Source organism: Bactrocera tryoni, chromosome 4 (assembly GCF_016617805.1).
Source record: "Bactrocera tryoni isolate S06 chromosome 4, CSIRO_BtryS06_freeze2, whole genome shotgun sequence".
Taxonomy (NCBI): Eukaryota; Metazoa; Arthropoda; class Insecta; order Diptera; family Tephritidae; genus Bactrocera; species Bactrocera tryoni.
The window spans coordinates 25027495-25050481 of record NC_052502.1 but is presented as its reverse complement, the minus strand read 5'-3'; the positions used below and the strand labels follow the sequence as shown (position 1 = coordinate 25050481).

At 34.6% G+C, this 22987-nt stretch overlaps 2 protein-coding genes across 3 annotated transcripts in view; both read left to right on the top strand.

Moving 5' to 3' along the window:
- The window catches only part of LOC120773521, a 16236-nt gene extending 6078 nt beyond the window's left edge, over window positions 1-10158 (top strand). Inside the window, exon 5 of the mRNA XM_040102478.1 lies at window positions 9999-10158. Coding sequence (XP_039958412.1) covers window positions 9999-10158 — 160 coding nt within the window. The remainder of the gene's footprint in view (window positions 1-9998) is intronic.
- The window catches only part of LOC120773963 (SH3 and F-BAR domain-containing protein DDB_G0274695-like), a 165217-nt gene that overhangs the window by 138591 nt on the left and 3639 nt on the right, over window positions 1-22987 (top strand). Inside the window, exons 2-4 of one of the 2 annotated variants that reach the window (XM_040103198.1) lie at window positions 20256-22283; window positions 22551-22636; window positions 22697-22922. In XM_040103198.1, the coding sequence (XP_039959132.1) occupies window positions 20382-22283; window positions 22551-22636; window positions 22697-22922 (2214 nt within the window). In that variant the 5' untranslated portion in view covers window positions 20256-20381. The remainder of the gene's footprint in view (window positions 1-20255; window positions 22284-22550; window positions 22637-22696; window positions 22923-22987) is intronic. The other variant, XM_040103199.1, reaches the window with a different exon arrangement.

Genomic DNA, 22987 nt, shown 5'->3' with positions numbered 1-22987 from the left:
GCCTACTTTATGATTTTATTCGGTTAAATACCGACAAGGCAGATTCCGTGCTTTAGTTTTGTCGCACACTGTATGTATGTACCTTTGTATTGACGTTAGCAAGCTGGTGAGCATGGCGCTTTTTAATTTAAGCTATGCTAATATTTTCTGCTTGATACAGACATGATAAATAATTAAGCTTTTATTTCTGTTCCTGTCGAATGTCAGAGCCGTTGCACAGTGTGTAGTTTTGAACAATTATTTGCATAAAACGGCTGGCATAATGTTTCATGAAAAAATTCTCAAGATAAAATAACACAATTTAATAATTAAAAAGACACGCGTCGTATAACAGAAATAAAAATTATAAAAAAATATTTTAATTGAAATATTTATTAATGCATATACATGTCTCAACAGTGACGGAAATATGAGTAATTTTTTATTATTTTAATTGGTTACATGGGTTTCCTCAGCACTCAATACTTTTTCCTATCGTTCTTTTTCTCAGACATTCAACATTATTAGAATTTTTATTGTTGGAAAACTTACTATTAACGTTAGAAGTTTCTGCATTCTTTTGAAAAAGAAAAATATTTCTAGCTCAAAGCTTTAGTGAAGGAAACAGAACATTGATTTTTGGAGGACATTACTACAAAAAAATTAAAATATCAGTGAAAACTGCGCTTTGACATTTGTGGACGTGGAATAGTAAGAAAAATACAGAGGAAGACTAGATCCCTATTTGAGGTATTTTAGAAAGAGCTCAAATATCTCTCTTTGGTAAAGAAATGTCATAAAAATATTTCTCCTTTGTAAGCATATTTTATATCTTTTAAAATTTTTAATTTTCTCTTTTATTTTTTAAATTTTTAGTTTACTAACATTTAATATGTGCTGAAAATATTTAAAATATTTTTTATAATTTTATTATTACATAATTTTCAGTAAATTGTAATATTTTTATGAAAATAAACTTTGACAATGTTAATAATATTTTATGATAATAAACTTTGACTATGTTTAATAATATTTTATACACAATAATCACTATCATATATGTTGACCACCTTCTCAATAGCTGCAGTCTTCCACTGTGCTTTATGTGCTCTCATATTCCTTCAAGTACAGTTTTTATATAGTGATAATAATATAATAGAAATAAAAAATAGTCATCATAATTGAGTTCATAATTGTCCGCATTGCTTACGTTGTTTGCCCTAGGAGCTAATAAAACATGCATATGTACATATGTATGTATGTGGATGTTGCCTGATTCGGCAATTATTAAAAGGTGAAAGAAAAATAAAAATAATTTACATGATCTCACGCAGTTTCTTATCGGCAGAAATGTTTTGTCGCGTATCGTCGGAGATGTAGAGATGCTTATTTGCATTTCTTTTTGCTTTCTTATCAGTACAAAGTGCAGATACTTGTGGAGTTACGCTTCTAGAACAGCAGCTAGCTTGGTTTAAGAGTGATGCAAAAGGCTCTTCAGTGGTGCTATAAAATGAGTTGAAACATTGCATTTAAATACGAATACATTTAAAAGGTGATATAATTTCTGAAATAAAGAAATTACTTCATAAATAACTTTTGATTTATTTGCAGGTATGACTTGAAATTGTTTACTGATAATAAAAGTGCGTTAATGAGAAATAAGAGCAGAAAAATTTCTCGATTTTAGCGTAATAATTATAATATAATTTATCTGTCCTTGCGAAACCTGATAAAAAAATTACATCATTGAAAATATAGGAAAAATTAGAAAATAGAATTAATATTTTTACTCTTTTAGTAATTTTCATCCTGTAATTAATAAAAGTGTTTGAACTAAGTTGAATTTCGGACTTCGAAGGAAAATGTTTAAATTTGGAGGCTACCATCCAAAAAGGGAGAAACTATTTTTTTTACTTATGGCTCAACTTTTCGAAAAAAATTTGTTTGGTGCAACACCCAGAAAAACAGTTGTTTATGGCAAATAGTGTAATGTGTCACTTGCAACTTGGAAAGCTGATTTTTGAGCTTTTAGATCATAAAACTAGAAAAATATAATGTTATCCCTTACAGTAATTGAACAAATTTTTCTATATCGTCACCTAAACTGCAAAACAGCGTATCATGAAAAACAAATCGAAAATCGCTGTAACATATAATAACCATTATATAACCAAAACTCAAATTTTGGTTCAAATATAAGTGTATGATAACCTATATATAACCATTTTATAACCAAAACTCAAAATTTCTCATATGAGTGGTTTTTATTATAACGTTTTTCCTTCGTCTGTAAACTTATGAAAAGTGGTATTTCATTATTTTGCGTTTTATTTGACGATATATACAAGTTTATACATATGTATGTACATACGTCTGTGCTTTTCCTAAGCTCATGAATTAGTTATGCTTTCAAATTTTTTTTCCCTAATCAGTTTTACTTTCAATTTGAAAATTCGAAAGTTATCAAGGATGATAATATACTTTCCATATATCATAAAAACATTTTTCAGTTCTTAAAAAAATAATTTTCAATATAAAATTTGCACAGTGATACATTCTTATATCTCGTGACACATTGTGCATATTAAAATATGCACTCATACATTCTCATAAATAATTTCTAATTTTACATGCAATTGGCAAAGTTTGCTAAATAATTTTGGCGACGAATGTCAATAACAGTTCAACACACAAATTTTATTTTGATTATTTTTCATCTCAGCGTCAAGGAAGCGCTGAAATTTAAGCACTATGCAGCATTTAAAATGAACTTTGAGTTTATGATCTGTTGAGAAAAATTAAAAATTGCAATTTTTATAGAAAAAAATGTATTTCTCTCAAATTTTAATATTTCCTTCAATTTAGCTCACACTAGACTTACTTAATGACTATATTTATATATGTACATAAGTATGTATGTCTCATTCGTCCATGTTATCTCATTTCTACAGGGTATCGACCCCTACAGACAGATTTAGCGCATAAAATTTAGCAATTAGTTTCAGCGATGTCAGGGTTTCTTGAAATAAGTTCAAGTGAGATTATTCGGCACTAAAATAAAAACTGTGAAACATACATAAAAACATATGTGGGTATGTACTATATTTGAATACCAAGTAAATATAGATTTATTGACATGTTATTGCCGAAAGTTGGCATAGATAAAGTTTTTCTATCATTTTCACATGTCAGAGAAAACTAAATTTTTGTGCAATTTGTGCCAGTAAGAATTTCATTATCTGCATAAGTTGGAAGATTTCGAAAAATTCTACTCACTTCACTTCACTTTGAAAATCTTTTATTTTTAAATTTGCCGTCATTTTGTAGGGTGAAGTGTTGACAACCCTAAAGAAACAAATCGACAGTTGACAGCTTAGGCTTAGTAAACATGGAGCGTTACGCGATAGAACAACGTCTATTTATTATGGAACAATATTTCAAAAATAATGAAAGCTTAATGGCCACAGTTCGAAAACTTCATACAAAATATGGTCGGAAAAGGCGAAAATTTTACTTAGAGTTCGAAAATTAAATGAATTGGCTGCAAATGTAAATCGTGTGTTAATTTTGGGATCATGCACAAAAGTGATATTTATACCTAAAATATTCGAATTGACTATTTTTCTGTGTGGAAAAGCTAGATTATCTAGCTTAAATGAAAACATAAATAGAAATATAATATATAAATGCATGCGTAAAGTATATGTATGTACATAATCAGTAAATTAAAAATTAAGCAAATAGTGTTGTCTGCCAACACAAATAACAAAAATAAAATTTCTGTTCAAAACTAAAGGTTCTTGTACACGCAAATGTACGAAGTACACAAACACTACTAGAACAAAACACACAAATAGAACTACTCGATCGCCGGTGAGTTGGTGAATTGGTGAATAGGTGAATTGTTCACTGCAGGCAAAGGAGGTCAACGAAGACACATAAAAGCAAAAAAGAAAAATAAAATATTTAAAAAGAACACACAACCTCGTGGAAACATTTTGAACTGTCGATTGTTGATTATCTGTAGAGATACTTGTATATACATATGTATGTATGTATGTACACATATGTTTTATTCTATAATTGTCAAGTCGTCGAAATATTAATAATGGAAGGCAATTTTGCGACAACGAAAATAATTTTCATGAAAATACTGCCAAAAGAATTATGAACTTTTTGGAAAAGTTGGTTAAAATGGTTTTAAATAAACACGTTTCATAACAATAACTTCATATTGGCTTTAAACTTTAATGTGTTTAGTTATTTATTTGTGAAAGAAATGCCTAGAGTTCAGTGTTTGTTTCTTTCATAAGGGTTTATGGCTTCCTCGTTTAGCAAGTATTGTTTTTAATTTTTCTCATCTAACAACACAGAAATATTTCTATTCAAAACTTTTTTATTATTTACAAACATACACAAAAAAACTAAAAATTCTAGAAATTTTGGAAAAAAATATTTCAAACTTATTTGGCACCAGCGACGCTGGAAAAGGTATGTGTTGTGAATATCACCCTGGTTCATCTAAGTGAAGCCTGTTTTGGATTCAAACCCTTAACTTATAACTTGGACGAAAATGTTGAAAATCCTAAAATTTGATTTTGGCGAACATTTTACAAAAAATTTAAATTTCCTTGAAAATTTCGTGAAAGAATTTACTTCGTGTTTCTAAATAGGAAAAAGTCATAAGATCCAAGTTCGAGAGAATGTTCTTGAGAAATTTTGCGAACCAGGCTTTAAAATTGGTTCGAAAAACGTTTTTAAAAAGACGAGCATAGCCAGGCACTGGTTCCTCCATTTTGTCTGGCTCATGTGGGATCAGCGAAAATTAAGGACCTGTTCTGGTATGGTAAATTGCTGTAATACAATAAAAAATAAATGTTTTGAAAACCGTTACCTGCGTCTTATGGCTGTTTTGTTATCATAATACCACAATTCAAAGAATTTTGTTTCTTTGTTTCTTAAGGGGTTACATGGCTTTCCTCGGTTAAAAATCAGTATTTTTTTAAATTTTTTTTCTTATCTAAAACACGAAATATTTTATTAAAATTTTTTATTGTTACAAACATACACAAAAAACTAAAAAATTCTGAAATTTTTGGGAAAAAATATTTTAAACTGGGCCATTGACACGCCATTTCCCGTGACCCCTCGGAAAAAAAATGCGCCCGTGTTGGCAAGATAACTCCTTACAGGTTCATCTAAAGTGAAAAAAAACCTGTTTTGGTTAAACCCTTAACTTAGAACTTGGACGAAAGTATTTAGAAAATCTGAAAATTTGATTTTTGGCAGACATGTTTACAAAAAATTTAAATTTCAGTGAAAATTTCGTGAAATTTTTTTTTAATAGTTCTAATCGGAAAAAATCCTTGGTCCAAGTCCCGAGAATGTTCTTGAGAAATTTTGCGAACCGACTTCAAAATTACAGTTTCGAGAAAAACGTTTTTAAAGACGGCGCACTTAATATAGCCGAGCGCACAAGTTCTCAAGGCTGTATCTCCGAAACTATTATTCGGATCAACTTGAAAAATTAGGACCATATTCTAGAGGTTTGGTAGAATTTAATAATACAATAAAAAAATAAATGTTTTGAAAACCGTTACACTGCGTCTTATGTACGTTTTGTTCTCCTTAATGCCAGCGATTTCAATAAACATAGTACTGAATCTCACTTTACTAGCACTGTGTTCTCTATTATCGCAGATATAGACAAAATTTTAACCTAGGTTTGGGTCAAAGCGGAACGAAGAATGCTTACATAGAAATTGGAGAGTTGATGAGCGGATGAATGCAAGTTTGTAGTGACACAATAAGCTTTCAAATTTAGTCTGATTTCATGTTGGGATGCCAACCCTCCGAACCTATATTCGGAGAACTTCTTAAAAATCCATTAACCGTACATAGGCGCCCTAAAGCAAGTAGGTAAACATCAGTGAGAGAAAATGGAAAATGAGGACACCTCATCAAGTTTATTTTAGACTTTGCATCTTTTCTAAAGACACTGTTAATTCTTTTTAGTCACGTTGTTTCATACTATATCACACAGTTTTTTTTTCAAGTCCAATTATGGTTACTGAATGAAGAAAAAAGATCTTTTATAAAACTATATACTATCGAGTTCTTATAGGTCTTGTCAGATATGTATCATTCTAGTGTTACGAGTACTAGTCAATATTTTTCAAAGTGTTATAATGATTGATATAGGGAAATCACGATTTTCAATTTTATTTTAAACTCTATGATTCCTTTAGAAGATGTGGAACCGAAATGTTTTAGATTTTTTTCCGCTTGTTTTAATTAAAATAAATTTATTTTTAAACATTCAGTTTCTTGTTTATAATTGTAATAACCAGAATGCGACAGAAGCTTCAGCATAATTTTATGGAGTGAAACCCCCACTCGCGCTGTATTGAAAATCATAAATATTTCAAAATCCCATGCGTGTCTACGGATGAACTTAGCAATATGTTTGTACAAGTATGTATGTATGTGTGAAATTGCTCACTCACACCGCAGCACGTGTTGCATGTACGACTGTTTGTGTTGTTGGTTGGGCCCATTTGAAAGAATTTATGCGCTCGTTGCACATATTTACGAGCACGAGTTTGTCGGCTGTTAACAACACAGGTGCCGTTGTTGTTGTTATGTTTACTTTGTTTTTTACTTTAAATGCGCATTACATTGCATATGTAGGCTGTTGCACCTGAAAATTGACATGCTATGACACTAAACAACATACAAAAACAATAATAAAGGTAAAATAAAATTACAACAACACAAAAAGTAGAAAATCACAGCAGCAGATGTAATTTAATTTTAGCAAATGAATGCAATTGCAATGGAAAATTTTCTATAGATCTATATGTATCTAGAAAAGTATATATATATATATATGTATATGTACATAGATATGCACATGCTTATGTTTTTATGCATTGTTTTTATATGTATGTCTATCATGCACATATGTCAAGCTATATCGCTCCGCTGCCGGCTGATTTACGATGCGAGCATAAAATTCAATTAACAAAAGCAACAACAACAGAGTAAACGTATTGTATAGATACAAATTCGTTGATGAGCCACATAAATAAGCGCTGCGTCGCGGCAACTTTGCCGACAGTCAGTGCAGTTTGCACTGTGTGGGTCTCATCCATTGTACGCCCCCCGGTTCAGTAAATATTTTTTTCTGCTTCTATTTTGTGCACGTTTAATTGTTTGCTTTAATTTTTCGCTCAATTTTTTCTACCTCTCTATCTGTCTCGCCCCATCTCTTTAGTGTGTTTTCATTTTTATTCGCTTTTATTAATAGCTGAGTTTTAAGCAGATTCTCTTCTAATGCCGCTGGAAAAGATTTAATTGAATCTACGCGGCATCTAAGCCAAACGTGTGCTCGTTTATATGTTGTTGTTTGGGTTTGCAGTTTAATGAGTTGCTCTCGCATATCTACGCTCTTATCTAGTTAATGGCTGCAACGCTTAATTGTTTTGCCGCATGTTGCATGTGTATTTTCCATACGTAAATACAATAACTTGCGCTTATATGTATGTATGTATTTACTATATGTACCATAAGAGTTCATAAAAATGAGTAGTTTTTAATTGTATGTGTAACACCTGTGGCACACTTTCGTTTTCGATTTGCCGCAAGCACGCTACCATAGTATTTTTAAGCAAACAACACATTTCACCGAAAATTACCAGCAGCATTTTTCTATGCATACATACTTGCAGCCATTTGTTCGGCATAATTACTACACTAAACGATTATGCTTAGTGATTTTAATGCATTTTATAGTGAAATTATAGTGGGTGTGTGTACTACTGTCGAAAGTCACGTGCAGTGAAAAGTCACAATAAAAATACTTAAAACAAAACAAACGTTAACTTCGGCAGCACTGAAGTTGTAATACCCTACACAGGTCCATTTCTTATAGCATAACATGGTATAAAAAGACTTAAATTTGAATTTTACTTGATCAGTTTGTATGACAGCTAAGTATATGCTATAGTAGTTCGACCGTGGATAACAATATATGCCAAATTTCGGAAAGATATCTTGACAAATAAAATAGTTTTCCCTACAAGAACTTGATTTTGACAGTTTAATTTGTATGACGGTTGTATTCTATAGTAATGCAATATCGGTGGTTCCAACAAATGTGCAAATTTTTGGGAAGAAAAGGACGTGTTTTTTCGATTTGACATTTTATAGATAAATTGAGTCAACTTGCCATCCTGATCATTTAAGTTTGCGCACAATGAAGTTAGTGCGCTAAAAAATTTAAGTAGCTTTTCAAATAGTTCATGTATTAAAAAAAAAACAGTTTTTTTAACAATAATTCATTTATAAAAAACATTTTGCAGATTAATTGTTTCTGTAAATAATTTAATTTTTTTCCAATATACCTCCCATGAGTCTCTTAATAGTATTTTCTGTAATCTGCATGCTTGAAGAAAACCATTTCTTCCAAAAACTTTTTAGTGGTGTCAGCAATTTGTTTTGTCCAATATCTTTCGATGGGTCGGAGCTGAGGACAGTTAGGCGGATTTGCAAATTTTGGCACAAAAGCTATATTGCTCATCTCATACCACTCAACTGCCGATTTGCTATAATGGCATGAAGCCAAGGCCAAAAAATGTGGGCTCGTCATAACATCTTATGAAAGGCAAAAGTCGTTTTTGAAAGCACTCCTGGATGTACAAACGTTGATAGTTCCAGTTGTAACAAAAGAAGTGCTTCTTTTACTACAGCTACAAATTTCTTACCAAATGAAAATTTTCTTTGGAAAATTTGTCTGTTTTTATGTTTTAAACTCTTTTTGGACATTCCTTTATTAATCTTCAACATAAAAATTCACACCTGGAAGCTGAGAAAAGTCTCTAAGAAAAGTCATAAGCACAAAAATTTTAAGGAAATCAAAGTGAAGCCGTTTGGCCCGATCTTTCGCCATGCTGTTCTTTTTGAAATTTTGTAAGACTTAAGCGCTTCCTGCTTTAACTGTTCCTGCAAAAATTTTAGAACATTGTAATTTTTCCGATACCTTTCTCCCCGATATGTTGGGTTTTTTCGTAAAAAACGCTATTGCCTTCTTAGCTGCGTCTGCGTTTTAAACCTTTCGTTTTACCACTTCCCTGCTTCTTGTTAAAAAGCAATGATATTGATGCTTTTTGTGAAATCATTCCAGGGTTTTAGTATACTACTCGCCTTAAAATTAAAATAATTTCAATTTAGTACTCTTCTATAAATTTTCTACTTTTTTTCTTAAAAAGGAGGCATATTCTTACTAAAAGTATGTAAAAGAATCATTTCCGGCTACTCCCAAGTAAATGGCGCTCAGAGAACTTAATGAAATATCGAATCTATCGTTTGAAAACCGAGGAGAGTTAAAGCAACTCGGTGATTTATTTTGCGTTAGAAGCGGGCTCATAAATAAAAATTGAGGGCCATAGGTTTGTTGGAACCAGTATCTTGTGTTCATTCAAGTTCATTCAATAGAGTTAGGAATTCCATGCTCCACAGAAACATACTTATTTGAAAGAAATTGTTTCATTACGTTCAGCCATTTTTTTACTCGAACAACATTGAGATTTTCTAGTGTCTAATTAGACTAACAGTTGTTTTAGTACATCTGGTGAGGTTATGAGCCTTATCAAGCATTTTCCATCAACTAATTAGACATTTAGTTAGAGAACAGTTTCCAGAATTTCACAGGCTGAAATTAAATTAATATATAAAATGCACATGCGAATAGACCCTTAACAAATCTGAAGTTATTCAATACCTCCAACTCAAATCTGTGAGCCCTTGATACATTTTTCTCGAAAATATAGATGCCATTGGAAGAAGTGTAGTTCCATACATATTATTTATTAAACAATTTATATTTTATTTTACCTAATTTAATTTAAATTTCGATATGACCTAAAATGCCATGCGAAACCATATTTCTTCCACATTGTACAGTCCTATTACTTTCCAGACAATCTCTATATACATATTTTGTACAAACATTTTCCCAGAAGTGTTACAGATTTGAAATTCCTGTGGCCTGTATTGCATCACTCCTCGCCACCCATTAGCGGTGTTGTCACAGTTTGTGGCAACACATGTCGCAGTGATTCGCACAGATGGAAGCTGTTGACCCAACAAGTGGCTGCTGTGCTCATATTTTTCTCCTAGAATAGAAAATATGTGCATTCAAGCGAGTACAGTCTTGCATTTCTGTGCCTAAGTGTAAGGTTCCAACAAAAAACGCCTTAATTGCATTGACTTCCTGGGTGTGCGGCGTGCATGCCGTGTTGTTTTTGCACATTCTAGAAATCTGTATGACACGTTTGCCTATGCGTAATGTTTTTATGTATGCGGGTTTATGTTTTTCTTTATTTGTTAGTATTTGTAATGTTGTAGATATACATTTGTGCGTGATTTTCAACAGATTTTCAACAAATTTTGTTCAGTTTTTAAGTTTTTATTGCATGTGCAGATGTTATGTGCAAAGGACTGCATTGTAGACACGTGATTTATAAAAAGTGGCAAAGAAATATGACGTGCAATAAGAGAGTTTTTGCTAGGATATTAGTTTGTGAAGTTATATATGTATAATATTTGGAAAGATCGGGCATATTAAAACCAAAGAGGTTTTTTTACAAGGTGTTTACTTCATAAAATCAACCGAGAAATAATTGAAATAATTGACGAATTCTTATGCCGCAGAAATTCATAAGACCTTGTTTTTAATGCCCTGAACTAAAAAAATATATTATTTTAAAGAGCTTCTGAATATCCAAAGCCAACTATAATTATACATAAACATTTTCTTAAGAACGAATAATCCTACAAACATTCCGCCTCGTTAGCTTCAAATTTATTTTGGCAGATTTTTGAAATTTTATTCATGCTTTTATCCTCAGGCTGTTAATAGTTGCTAAATAACTGGGTTATATGAAAATTGATCAATTGATAAAAATGCATCCCAAAGATTCCCAACATACTCTTTATATTCCTTAAGTTTGAAGATTCGTCTAGGTGATGACTCGGTTGAATTTCATAGTACTCCTTACTCTTTCTTTATCCTTTCCGCCTTCATAACCCAAAGTAAGTCAGACATTTTCTTGTTGCAGTTTACCTTAACTGCAAGTTGGTGATTTTTTCGAATAATAATAATGTTTCGAGAAACTCTCTCTCTATCATGTAAATTATAGGTTATAGTTAAAGTTATAGTTTCGTCTAACAGACGATTCAAGCAATGGAAAAGTCCACATATTTTTATTAATACAAGCGGTCTACAGGACTATGATTTAGTTGTGCTCACAGAGACAGAGACATGACATTTTTTAGTAAGTTTTGGATTAAACGGTTGATTTAAAAAAAAAAAAAAAAAAAAAATTGTAGCAAATTATATCGACACTCAATAAAATACAGGTGTGTTCAGTTTTCGTAGCGTAGCAACAATAACTGTATGAATACCACCTTTTCTTACCTCCTTATCCTTCAAGAGTACGACAACATCATTTTTTCAATTCGATCGTGAACTCCATGCGCCAGAACACTGTAACATAATATAAACAACCATGCTTTCAATTATTTTTTATCTCTTAATATCTTCTCCAATCTTAGTCGCCTTAGCACCTTCTAAATAATAACTCCGACGTTGCATTCTTTATTCAAAGTTCAAGAATTCTCATTAATCCACATTCACACTGCTCCATTTTTTGCCTATTCATCCTTTGCGGCACCCCCTCGGTGGCGCACCTATTGCCTAACGTATGCGTGTCCTTAGCGCAGCAAACTCAGCCATCTAACCTCTTGGTATCTTACAACATAAGCCACTTGACTTCTTAAGAACGCTTTTCCACACATCAGCTCCATTTCAATAGCTAGCTTATGAAGCGCATAAGATTGCCACATAGTTGTTCAAACATATGTGAATATTTATATTAGGGTGTGACATTTTTAACCAACTTCTTTTCAACGAAAAAGAAATTTGACGTCTTAGCATTAAGGGGTTAGGTTTGAAATAAAAAAAATAGATTTTTGTTTTTGTCTTAATAAATTCTACAACACCTTTAAAATATTGTCCTAAATTTTCAAGTTGATCCGAGTAATAGCTTCGCAGTTACGGCCTTGAGAACTTGTGCGCTCGAGGCTATCTAGGCAAAGTGCGCCATTTTTAAATGCGTTTTTGTCAAAACTCCATTTTTAAAGTCGGTGGGCACGATTTCTCAAAAAGTTATCGACCGATTTAGTTCGAATTGTGTACACATCTTTAAAATAACATTAACTTTTTTTGTGGGACACCCATTGAGATGAGGTCTCAACATCTGAGTTTTCAACATTTTTATATCAAAATTTCAGGATACGTTGTTCAAATATGTGCCTTTAATATGCAATATTATATTTTTAAATATTTGATGGTTTATATTAAAAAAAATCGTAAATTACCTTTTTTTATACTTCTGAAACCCACCTAACACCTTAACAGGTGCTGATGCCGCCTAACACTTCATTTTCATTTCCAAAAAAATACTCACCTTAATGCTTCTGTGCCTGCCGTCGTTCTGTTATACTCGCATAATTAAATGTTGAGTTTCTTTACTTTAGGTTTTCTCCTTTTGCTTCTTGCTCATGCAGCTCCTAGTGTAGTCTAACTTGATGTTAGCTGTCCACTTGTGTGTCCAATTGCCTTTACACCCATTCTACAGCCGGTTGTTGTTGTTGTTGATTATATAGCGCACAAAGGACAACCGCCATGAAGTATGCAATTAGCATGCAAACACGCCGCACAACTCGCACCACAGCAACACTGCAGCCTTGCAGCCTAGCAACCTGGCAACATTGTTGCACAAGTGCAAGTGTACTTGCTGGTAATTGAAGTGGGAGTTGCTTTTGTCTGCAATGTATACAATTATTTTGCGTTTGCTTTTTTCTTGCGAGAAATGGTTAATTTTATTGCAACGCATAGCCATAATTTTGCGACGTTATCACAAGTTTATCTTGAATTGAGGAAGTATGTCGATGTGTTTGTATGTACATATATATGTGTGTGCATAAATATGTGTTTGCCATCACTTGAAGGCTTGCAACTTTCAAGTGTCTGCAGATGTTGCATATTCTACGATTAAGCCGCCCTGAAGTCCTCGATGCATCGCTTGTGCGGCAAAGACAACTAAAAATATGTATTTATGTGTGTTTATATGTATATTATACTATTAAATGTAATTGTGTTTGAATATTTATACATATTTGGCGCTTCTGCCGTATCCTTCGCTCGAAAAATCATTAAAATATATGCTTGAATAAAAGATTCTGCCACTTTATCATATTTCTATAGTTTTATACATATGTATGCATGTATATTTGTATGTATGTATGTGTGCATCTCTTAGTAATTGCCGTTCGATCGGCCTTCGATTGCATTTCTGCTCTATGCTTGAACTTTTGTCCTCTTTAGTATAGTTTAGCAGTTAAGTACTTAACTTACGTAGTTTGCTTGGTCGCCGGCGGGTAATTTCATTGCGATTGCTTCATTTTGATCGGATGCTCTGCTGGTCGCTTTGGCATTTCATAGCTTTTATTTTATTTGCTACTAAAAATATGCACAACATAATTTAGGTTTATTTGCCACAATACCAGCGCTTATTATGCCGATAGTGCATGTGTTAGCTGCACATACAATTGTGGATAGGCATATTTGGTAGCTGCATGTCCTGTAGGGAAAATTTGGCTCGTAAGATGAACTGAAATCTTTCCGTATAGAAATTTTTGAAAATTCAATCATAATGATTTTAATTTTACAACCATAGTGGATGCGCTTGCTCGTTTATAGCCGCGCTCCAGTCGTTCTTCCTTTGCGCTGTTTGGCGCCAACTGAAGATTCCAAGCGAAGCCAGGTTCCTTCTTTACCTGTTCTTTTCAAACGAGTGGAAGTCTTGCTCTTCCTCTGCTTCCCCTGGCGGGTACTGCGTCGAATACTTTTAGAGCTGGAGTGATTTCATTCATTCGGACAACATGACCTAGCCAGCGTAGCCGCTTCTTTTAATTCGCTGAACTATGTCAATGTCGTCGAATATGTCGTACAGTTCATCATTCCATCGAATTCGATATTTGCTGTGGCCAATGCGCAAAATACTATAAATCTTCTGCAGAACCTTTCTCTCAAAAACTCGTAACACCGACTCATCAGATGTTGTCAACGTCCATGCCTCTGTACCATATAGCAGGACGGGAATATTGAGTGACTTATAGAGTTTGGTCCTTGTTCATCGAGAGAGGACTTTACTTCTCCACGCACAATACGGAGTCGCCTTGTCTGAAACCTTGTTTGGTATTGGAGAGGTTCTTCCCGATCCTGACGAAGCGTTTGTTATTAATCAACGTCAGTTTGATAATTATCTGACAAATATATCTAAAAAGGTAGTTTTTTCGTTCAAGTTGATCAGTCGTTTTGGAGAAATTTTCCTCAACAACACTGAAAACAGCCCTACAAGAAAAAGGCTTTTATGAGTTTTGGATCTGTTTACGCTCATATAACCCAAACTATCTGTCGAATCAAGTTAAAGATTTCGGAGAATATTCTTAATTATACAGTTGAACTTCTCTAACTCGAATCACCATAATCCAAAAAAAAGTTCGAGTGAGAGAGACTTCGAGTTGAGGAAGCAAATTTGTATAAAATTTTACTTCTATTGCCAATTTAAGAGTTCGAGTTGTGGAGAACTTTAAATAATACATGTTCGAGTTATGGAAGTTCAACTGTATTTATTACTTTATATCTATATATTTTTTGAAATTCAACAGGTTCTTTAAGATATTCACAGCTAGAATATTAGTTTAGAATTCCAAATTAAATTCATAAAAAAAAATTTTATATTAACAAAAAGTGTTTTGTTTGAAAATTATGTTGTTAGGAAACTAAAAAATATATGTAATATGTTTTTGGCTGAAGTAGCTCTTAAAGTTGAGGCCACTGACTCCGAATTTCAGTAGTAAATTTTAATAATTTCGACTCGTTGTTGGATCGAGTATCTTACCATGATGAAATAAAAAGCCTTACTGAAGAGAAATGTCAAAAGAGCGGCCTACTTTTGTAGAGTCCTATTAAAAACACTTTATTTCCTACAGGGTATTGTCATAAGTTGCTATAAAAACAGCACCATTAAATGGCTCCATGGTCGAGATGCAATTTCATTGATTGGAAAAAGTGAAATTATGGGGTTAGTGTGTTATCAGTGTGTTGCACTGATTGTATGTTCTTATGTAGTTAGAGGACAACGAGGACAAGTCGAAGCGTTGAAGCACTTTAATATATTTATGCTTGACTCAGAGAGGGTGCATAAAATAGAAATGTTTTTTGTTATCTCTTATATAGTTTTGTTTTTTTTTGTTCTGGATTTTAAAATAATTCTGTATATATAATAATATCATTTTGGGTGCTTAAAGTTGTTTATTTGTCTTTATGTATAGTCGGTTAAAGCAAAGATCATGAAAGTGGCTTTAATTTAGCTAGAGAATTAATTAAATTTGTATTTGTTAAACTTTGTTTTAAATAATATCAACAAAGATGACGCTGTTAAAGTAGATTAATCGTTTACTTTAAAATCCTTTTTATTGAAGTCGTTTTCGGATGAAACTAATTTTGAAATGAAGTCGGATAAAATGGTTAATGCAAGGCATGAACTCTCAGATAAATTAATTCTATTTTCTGCAATTCTATACCGTTTCCATGATTTTCGAGTTTAGATAACCGGAATGATTCCTTATTTATGTCGGACTTATAGACAGATATATGTACATATACCGCAGCATTCCACAAAATCCTTTGAGAAATATTTCTCGTCTTAAAAAATCGATTATATTCTTTCACATAAAATTTCTTCCATTATTACTTTAAGTTTTCTTGTGACATTTTGTTGACAATTGCTATCACAACCAACAATCTACTACGAAAATTGCTTATACCTTTTCTTTTTTGAACAATCCTGTAAACGTTTGGTTAGATTGCTCGAGAGATAGATCAGTTCAATTAGATCAAATAATTATTTTTCTTTTATTGTCAGAAGTAAATGGTGCAAGTATGGTGGACAGCTCTTTGGTCTAGCTTCAGACTTCAATAACTTCTTTAATATTTCTTTAAACTGTCATTCTCAGCACCTTTCTTATTTCTTAAACACATTAAATGAGCTTTAGAACCATTAACCCGACCAAATCAACCGACCTTTAATTGACTTTAAAAACTGTTGAAAACCATTCTTTTTTTTATAAATTAAGAACTAATCTAATTGTTTTCACGATTTGAAATGCTTCATTGAGTATCCAATAGGTTAACATGCACACACACATTTATTTGTAAAATCAATTTATAAGGTTTCCACAAATTAAATTAATGGATTAATGGTAGTGATTTAGTGTATGTCACTTAAATGCACCAGATAAGCCTGACCAATGGGTGCGTTACCTTGTGCTGATGGCAATAAAGTGAAAGAAGATTTATGTACACGCACATATACACACACAAACGTGTATACTTATGGTCGAGCCCTAACCGCTTTTTTCCAAGCAACTTAAGCCTAGACCAACCAGTGAGTGAAAATGGTTGAAAAAGGGTGAAAATTTTCCAGGTTAAATACCGGTAAGCAAATGGTGCAGAAAACGGCACAAAAACAAAAATTAAATAAACCACAAAACAAAACAAAAGCAATAAAACGACGAATCTTCAATCAACCAAGCAACTGGCTACATACCTGTATTCTGCGCCTCTTGACATTTCAGCGCCTATACCTACAACTTGTTGATGGACAAATGTCATTACTATAATGCAAAGCAAAAATAAAAATAATAGAAAAAACACAAGAAAAAACGTTAACTCCAGTACAAGAACTTGATTTTGATCGATCACTTTGTATGGCAGCTATATCTTATAGTGGTCCAATCGGAACAATTTTTTCGGAGATTATAGCGTTGCCTTGGAAGAAATTATATGCCCTAGTATGTCGTGAAGATATCTCGTTAAATGAAATACTTTTCCATACGAGGACTTGATTTTAATGGGTCAGTTTGTATGGCAGCTATATGTTATAGTGGTTCGATATCGGCGGTTCCAACAAATGAGCAGCTTCTTTAGTAGAAAAGTGCGTGTGGCATAAAGTTCTCAGGAGATAAGAGAACGATTCTGAGAGTTTCTCCAAAACTTAGGGACAAGATAGACGGGCAGAAATTGCGAAATCAACTCAGCTCGTCACGCTGAGCATTTTTAGATATATTTTATAGGTTCCCCGGTTCTCTTCTAAATGTTACAAACTTCGTCGCAAACTTAATATACCCTGTACAGGGTATAAGAAGACAAAAAAAAAACAATAAAAAATCGTTTTCGTTGTTTTTTTTTTATTTGACCGCAAAACTAATAGAAAAAGCAGGCAATAAAAAGTGTTGACCAATAGCAACCACTGAAGTAGACTTACTGCATACTATATATAACGGTATCTTTGGACAAAGCAAGTGGCCTTAAATAAAGCAAATAAAATAGAAAACATAAACATAAAAAGATTAAAAAACAAAAACAAGCTGTTCGTTGTTGTTGTCATGTTCGCTGTGTCCACAAAGAACTGACCTAATGCATTACCGCAGTCAACAGAAAAGGTTGAAGTGCCACCAAAACGGTGCAAACGCTACAACAGCAAGAATCACAACAACATCAACAACAATGCAACAAATTTGAATTTCTCACTGCTGACAGTTGGCTTCTTGTTGACAATTGAAGTATTCACCTGTTGTCTGTTCTTCTTCAATCACCTGCACAAGCTACAAACAACAACAGCAGCTGCAACAACAACATAAACGATTTTAGTTAAAGTTTTTAGAGCGATTTGCCCAGCAAGTGTTTGGGGGCAACGGCAGCGGCGGTCAGTTGGGTGTTGACTGAGGAATGCGCTGGGTCGAAGGTGATTGAGAGCAGTCACCATTGTGCATGTGACACACACACATACACAAACATTTTCGTATGTGCTACAGAAGTGTGTCACGGCAGTTGAAGGGAAGGTGAAAGAATTGGAATTATTTGCATATTTCCGATAAGGTTTCCAACAAAGTGAATTCGGCTTGGTTTTTTGAAGCGCGAAATGCTAAGAATTTCTTTTCGCTCAAAGTGAAAAGCGTTAGCATTTGTGGGCTCCAACGAAGAATTCGAGGTATGTCTTTGCTGAAAATAAAAAAAATCCAAAGATTGCATGTTGCATGGCTGTTGGTTCTAATAAGCATGCAGATTTTTTGAAGTTTCCATTTACACTAATGCTGATATGATTGCTGTTCTTAAAGAATTGTATAGTTTGATTATTATTGCGCTCAATATTTTGTTGCATGTTAAAGAAAAATACATTTTGGTAATAAAACTCGGTTTAATATTCGATAAAACTCTTGATTGTTAGCGGTATTCGCTTCGTACAGAGCTTTCGAACATCTTAATTCTAAATCCTTAAATATGTTCAATATGTTACCTTTTCATTACTCATTTTGTGGTTATCCAAAACGATATCGTAGATTTGAATAACTTTGTTATTAAGATTCTTGTCAGCGAAAACATGATTGGTGGTATAAGACTTCAAGAGATTACTAGACTTGTCCAAAGGTATTGGAAAATTGTAAAAAGTGAAAGTAATATATGTATAGTAGGCTGAAACACAATGTAAACGAAAGCGACACAAAGTTGTAGATAATGAAAAGTTATATAATTTTTGTATCAAACACTTTTTAGACATAATCTCAAAAATGAAAATATCAAAACGTATTTTTATTTTTAATTGGTACGCAATTTTTCCTTTCACTAAATTTGTTTTAAACTTACCTTCCTACGTCCGAAACACAAAAAGACTATCCTATCTTTTAAACTGCATCCAACTGGACACACTGCGCTAAATTTTTCACAATAGTACGTAAATATTCACTTAGATATCGGCGATTTGTATTCGTGAGAGTGCGCTTTCATTAGCTACAGAAGTGTCTCGCACTAATAAAAACATTATTACCGGAATGTTTACAGGAATAAGCAGACATTTTCCATTTTATATCATCATACAATTTTTAGAAATTATAGGAAATTGTGACGCTGTTATAAAAGTCATTATCGGTTTTACGTGTTGTTTGTAGCATTGAAGTACCGTTGGGTATATAAGCAGCTTTTGGAAAGCTATAAGCAATTTTGTATAGCAAATTGGTTCGTGATATATATTATATATATTATATATTATATTATACTGTAGATGACGGAAATTTTAATTTTTTGAATATTTGGGTGAAACAAAGTTTCGTGTGTTGATGAAATATTATTTTTTAGACAAAAACGATGGTGTTGATATCAAAAAATGACTTCTAAACTATTGAGTCAGTATTTGTAAAAAAAAAGAAAAAGTTGACTTCCGTTCGAAACTGTGATATTCTTCACAAATACACAAAATTACCTTACAAGAGCTTGGTTGTGATCTTCTGTCGGTGGTTCCGACAAATGAGCAGCTTCTGGAGAGAAAAGGACGCGTGCAAAATTTCAGATCTGGTTCTCAATCAAGATATATGATGGACAGACAGACGTAGAAACAGACGAACAGGGTTACATCGGCTCAGCTCAACACGCTGAACTGTTATATACATACCATATATACTTTATAAGGTCTCCAACGTTTATTTCTGGATGTTACAAACTTCATATACCCTTAATATACCCTGTTCATAGTATAAAAAGTGTCTTATCAAGGCATAGTACCATCTAGCGGAGGTTATAGGCGTGAATAATATTGAATAAAACAAAGATCTGCAATACATTTGGCTTATGTTTCTAGGTTATGGACAGTGATTATACCCAGTAGTACATGTATTTATGGCTTTACCTTTCGAGTACCCAGAACAAAAAGTTTAAGGAAATATTTAACAAAAGTTATTTTCTCAAACGTAACGAAAATATAATATCTCATATCTTAAAAATCAAGAATTAATTGCTGGGATTTCTTTAGTTACATCAATAACGGCATGACTTAAAAGTTGATATTTGAGTTATCAGCATTTTGTTGTTATCAATTACTAACTTACATTTTTTATTTAACTGACTTAAGTAATTAATTTTGACTAAGTACTTTCGTAAACACCAAAATCAGAGTTTCAACGGCAGCACAGTCTACAAATAGTACTTTGCCCACTTCCGCTCCAAACTTTCTGCACATTGTTCACACTAAAAATAACAAAAACAAATTTTGAAAAATGAAAACAATTTTTTATAACAAACGTCAATTCCTAAGGTTAATGAGCGCACCCCTCCCGGCGACAACAACACGGCCAAAGTGGACATTTTAATCCGCGCACGGGTATTAATGTGTATTAGGAGCAGCAGCAGCAGCAGCGTACTTAGTTAAGAGTTGAGCAAAATGAATCGTTTACGCACGCAAAAATTCAAAGTAAATGCGGAAAATAGCAATAACAACAACAACATCAACAATGAGAATAACAATGGCGGCAGTAACAACAATGTGAGCGGCTTACTACCAACGAGCAGTCTGCTCAACAAACTAACGAAGCGTTACTCGACGCTCAGCCATCGCATTACACGGCGACATCATGCGGGCCGCAAAGGCAGTTCGCCACAGAAAGTCGCCTCAGGCAGTTACGATATGACCGGTGCGCATTCGGATGATCATCGCCTGGAAATCGGTGCACCAGTGCTGATATCGACAACGACACTGGATGCGGATCGCTTTGATGTAAGTGAGGAGCGTTTGCGGCAGATTGGTGGTGGCATAGCGGCGACCAGCACCATGGTGCGTACGATCAACATACATTCGTCGCCGCAAATGCCATCGTCCGGCAGTGAGACGGAGGTGTATGCTGATGCTTTGAGCACGCCGCCAGTCGTGGATGAGCCAGCTGAACCGGCTGGAGTTGAGGAGGAGGAGCGCTACGAACTGGCATCGGCTGGCACACCAAAGCACACAACCGTGCCTGCTGATCCACTTGCTGATCTCAATGCGCGTCTGCTATTGAAATTACCTATATTTCCTGTGCCAGAGATGAACACACAAAACGTGTCATCCACATCGGTCGAATCGCCTGCCAGTAGTGTGGAACAGCGCACTCTGGCTGCATCTGCCGTCGAAAAGGTGTTATCGCCACCTAAACCGCGCATACCGACGCCACCACCCAAGCTGCGTCGCCGTCAACACTCGAAATCGGCGCAGAATCTACACCGTGCGGAGATGAAGATCTTTCTCGAAAAGACGCCATCCATGACCTTGGATATGAGCTTGACTACAGCAGATCTCGAAAACTGTCGTGACTTACCGCGTTTACCGGAGCTCTTCGGTGTCAGCAAGTGTAGCCTGGCGCCCAGCGATTATGAGGGCAATGACGCCGATAAGGAAAACTCATCGCCGTCGGTGGAATTGTCACCGCCACAATGCAAAAGTGATCCGAATACACCAATGTGCGCGGAGCAAAAGGTTTGTGGCTATCTCTCGCAACAGCTGCACTTCAAAAGCGTCGATTCCTTGGACATGCGCCACACGAATGGCAAGCGTCGCAGCGTTGTCTTCTCCAGCAACGCTTCGATCAATCAGCATGGCTCGAAGAACAGCCTGACGAGTCACGCCAGCACCATTGAAGAGTTCGATTTGAAGTCGGTGAGTTGTCAAAGTTTGAATGCGCAAAATCTGTTTGTCTCCATCGACGAACTTAACGAGATCACGCGCCAAATTAACGAATCCGAGGAGTTCAATGATGATATCGATTTGGAATATTGTCTACACCGTGACAACCTAAAGCCCAGCGAACGTCGCATTACGCTTTTGAAGAATAAAAACTCGCGTCTTATCAGTTTCAATAATAATAAAGAGAAGCTTAAGAAGGGTTGGCATGGCGTTAAGCACTGGATTGGTGAGGAGAGCACCAAACTGAAGGAAGTGGTGCAGAAGCAGGCGAATTTGCAACGCGTCGCCACCTCTAAGCTCAGTCTCAACAACTCCGAGTGTCGTCAATCGCCCTCTGTGCATGGTAGTGTGCTGCTGCGTGGTGGTGATAGTCGGGTGGGCATGCCGGTGCTGCGCGACAGCGACACCAGCGTTGTTAGTATCAATCTGCAGCAGTCACAAGGCGCCACGGCAAGCACAGTGACCAGTCCAACGTCCGCTTTCGGCGTGAGTACTGATGATTTGGTGGATGGTAGTGGGGCTGGAGATGTAAGCGGCGGTGGTAATGCGGAAAATGAGGAGGACTTAGAATCATCGTTTACGCAACGACCAGCTGATGAGACACCAGCGGTCGCGAAATTGTTGGAGGTAAGTAGAGTGCTGAAGTCTAGGTTGAAGACGGTTTTCAAACGGGAAAACCTTTTAGTAAGACTCAAAGGCTTGATTTACCGAAACTGACAGTAAATATTTGTGTGGTTTTGTGGATTTTTATTAAGGACTTATAGCGCTTACGACCTAAATCTCATTCCACAGGTTTTGAATTGTGGTTTCCAAGAGAATTTTTGAATACACTTTTTTTTCATTCACAATATTTGCATATATTTAAATTTGTTGTTGCTTCCATCATATTTTCAGGGCCAAAATGGCTTCGAAGAACTGCGACGCTATGTAAAACAAGGTGGGGACTTCGGTAAGGAGCTGGTAATGATACTACAAGAAAGGTAAACAACTCATATTTTATTTTCGTACACAAAAAAATAATACAAACTTTGCTCTCACAGAGTTGAGTCTGAGACATTATACTCGAAATCTCTCTCGAAAATGGCCAACAAATTGAATAAAGCCTGTCGTGAACTGCCCGGCAGCATAGCCGATGCTTGGCGTGGTGTTGCTACCGAAATGGAGAATCGCAGCGACATCCATCGCCAGCTGTCGGCTTCACTCACAGATGAAATTGTCAAACCACTCAAGAATATAATCGATGCTCATCACAAAACCAGGAAGTCGGTGAGTAACAGTAATGAAATGCTTTTTGCCTTCCCAACATTATACCAACTAACCTCCCTCTCTCC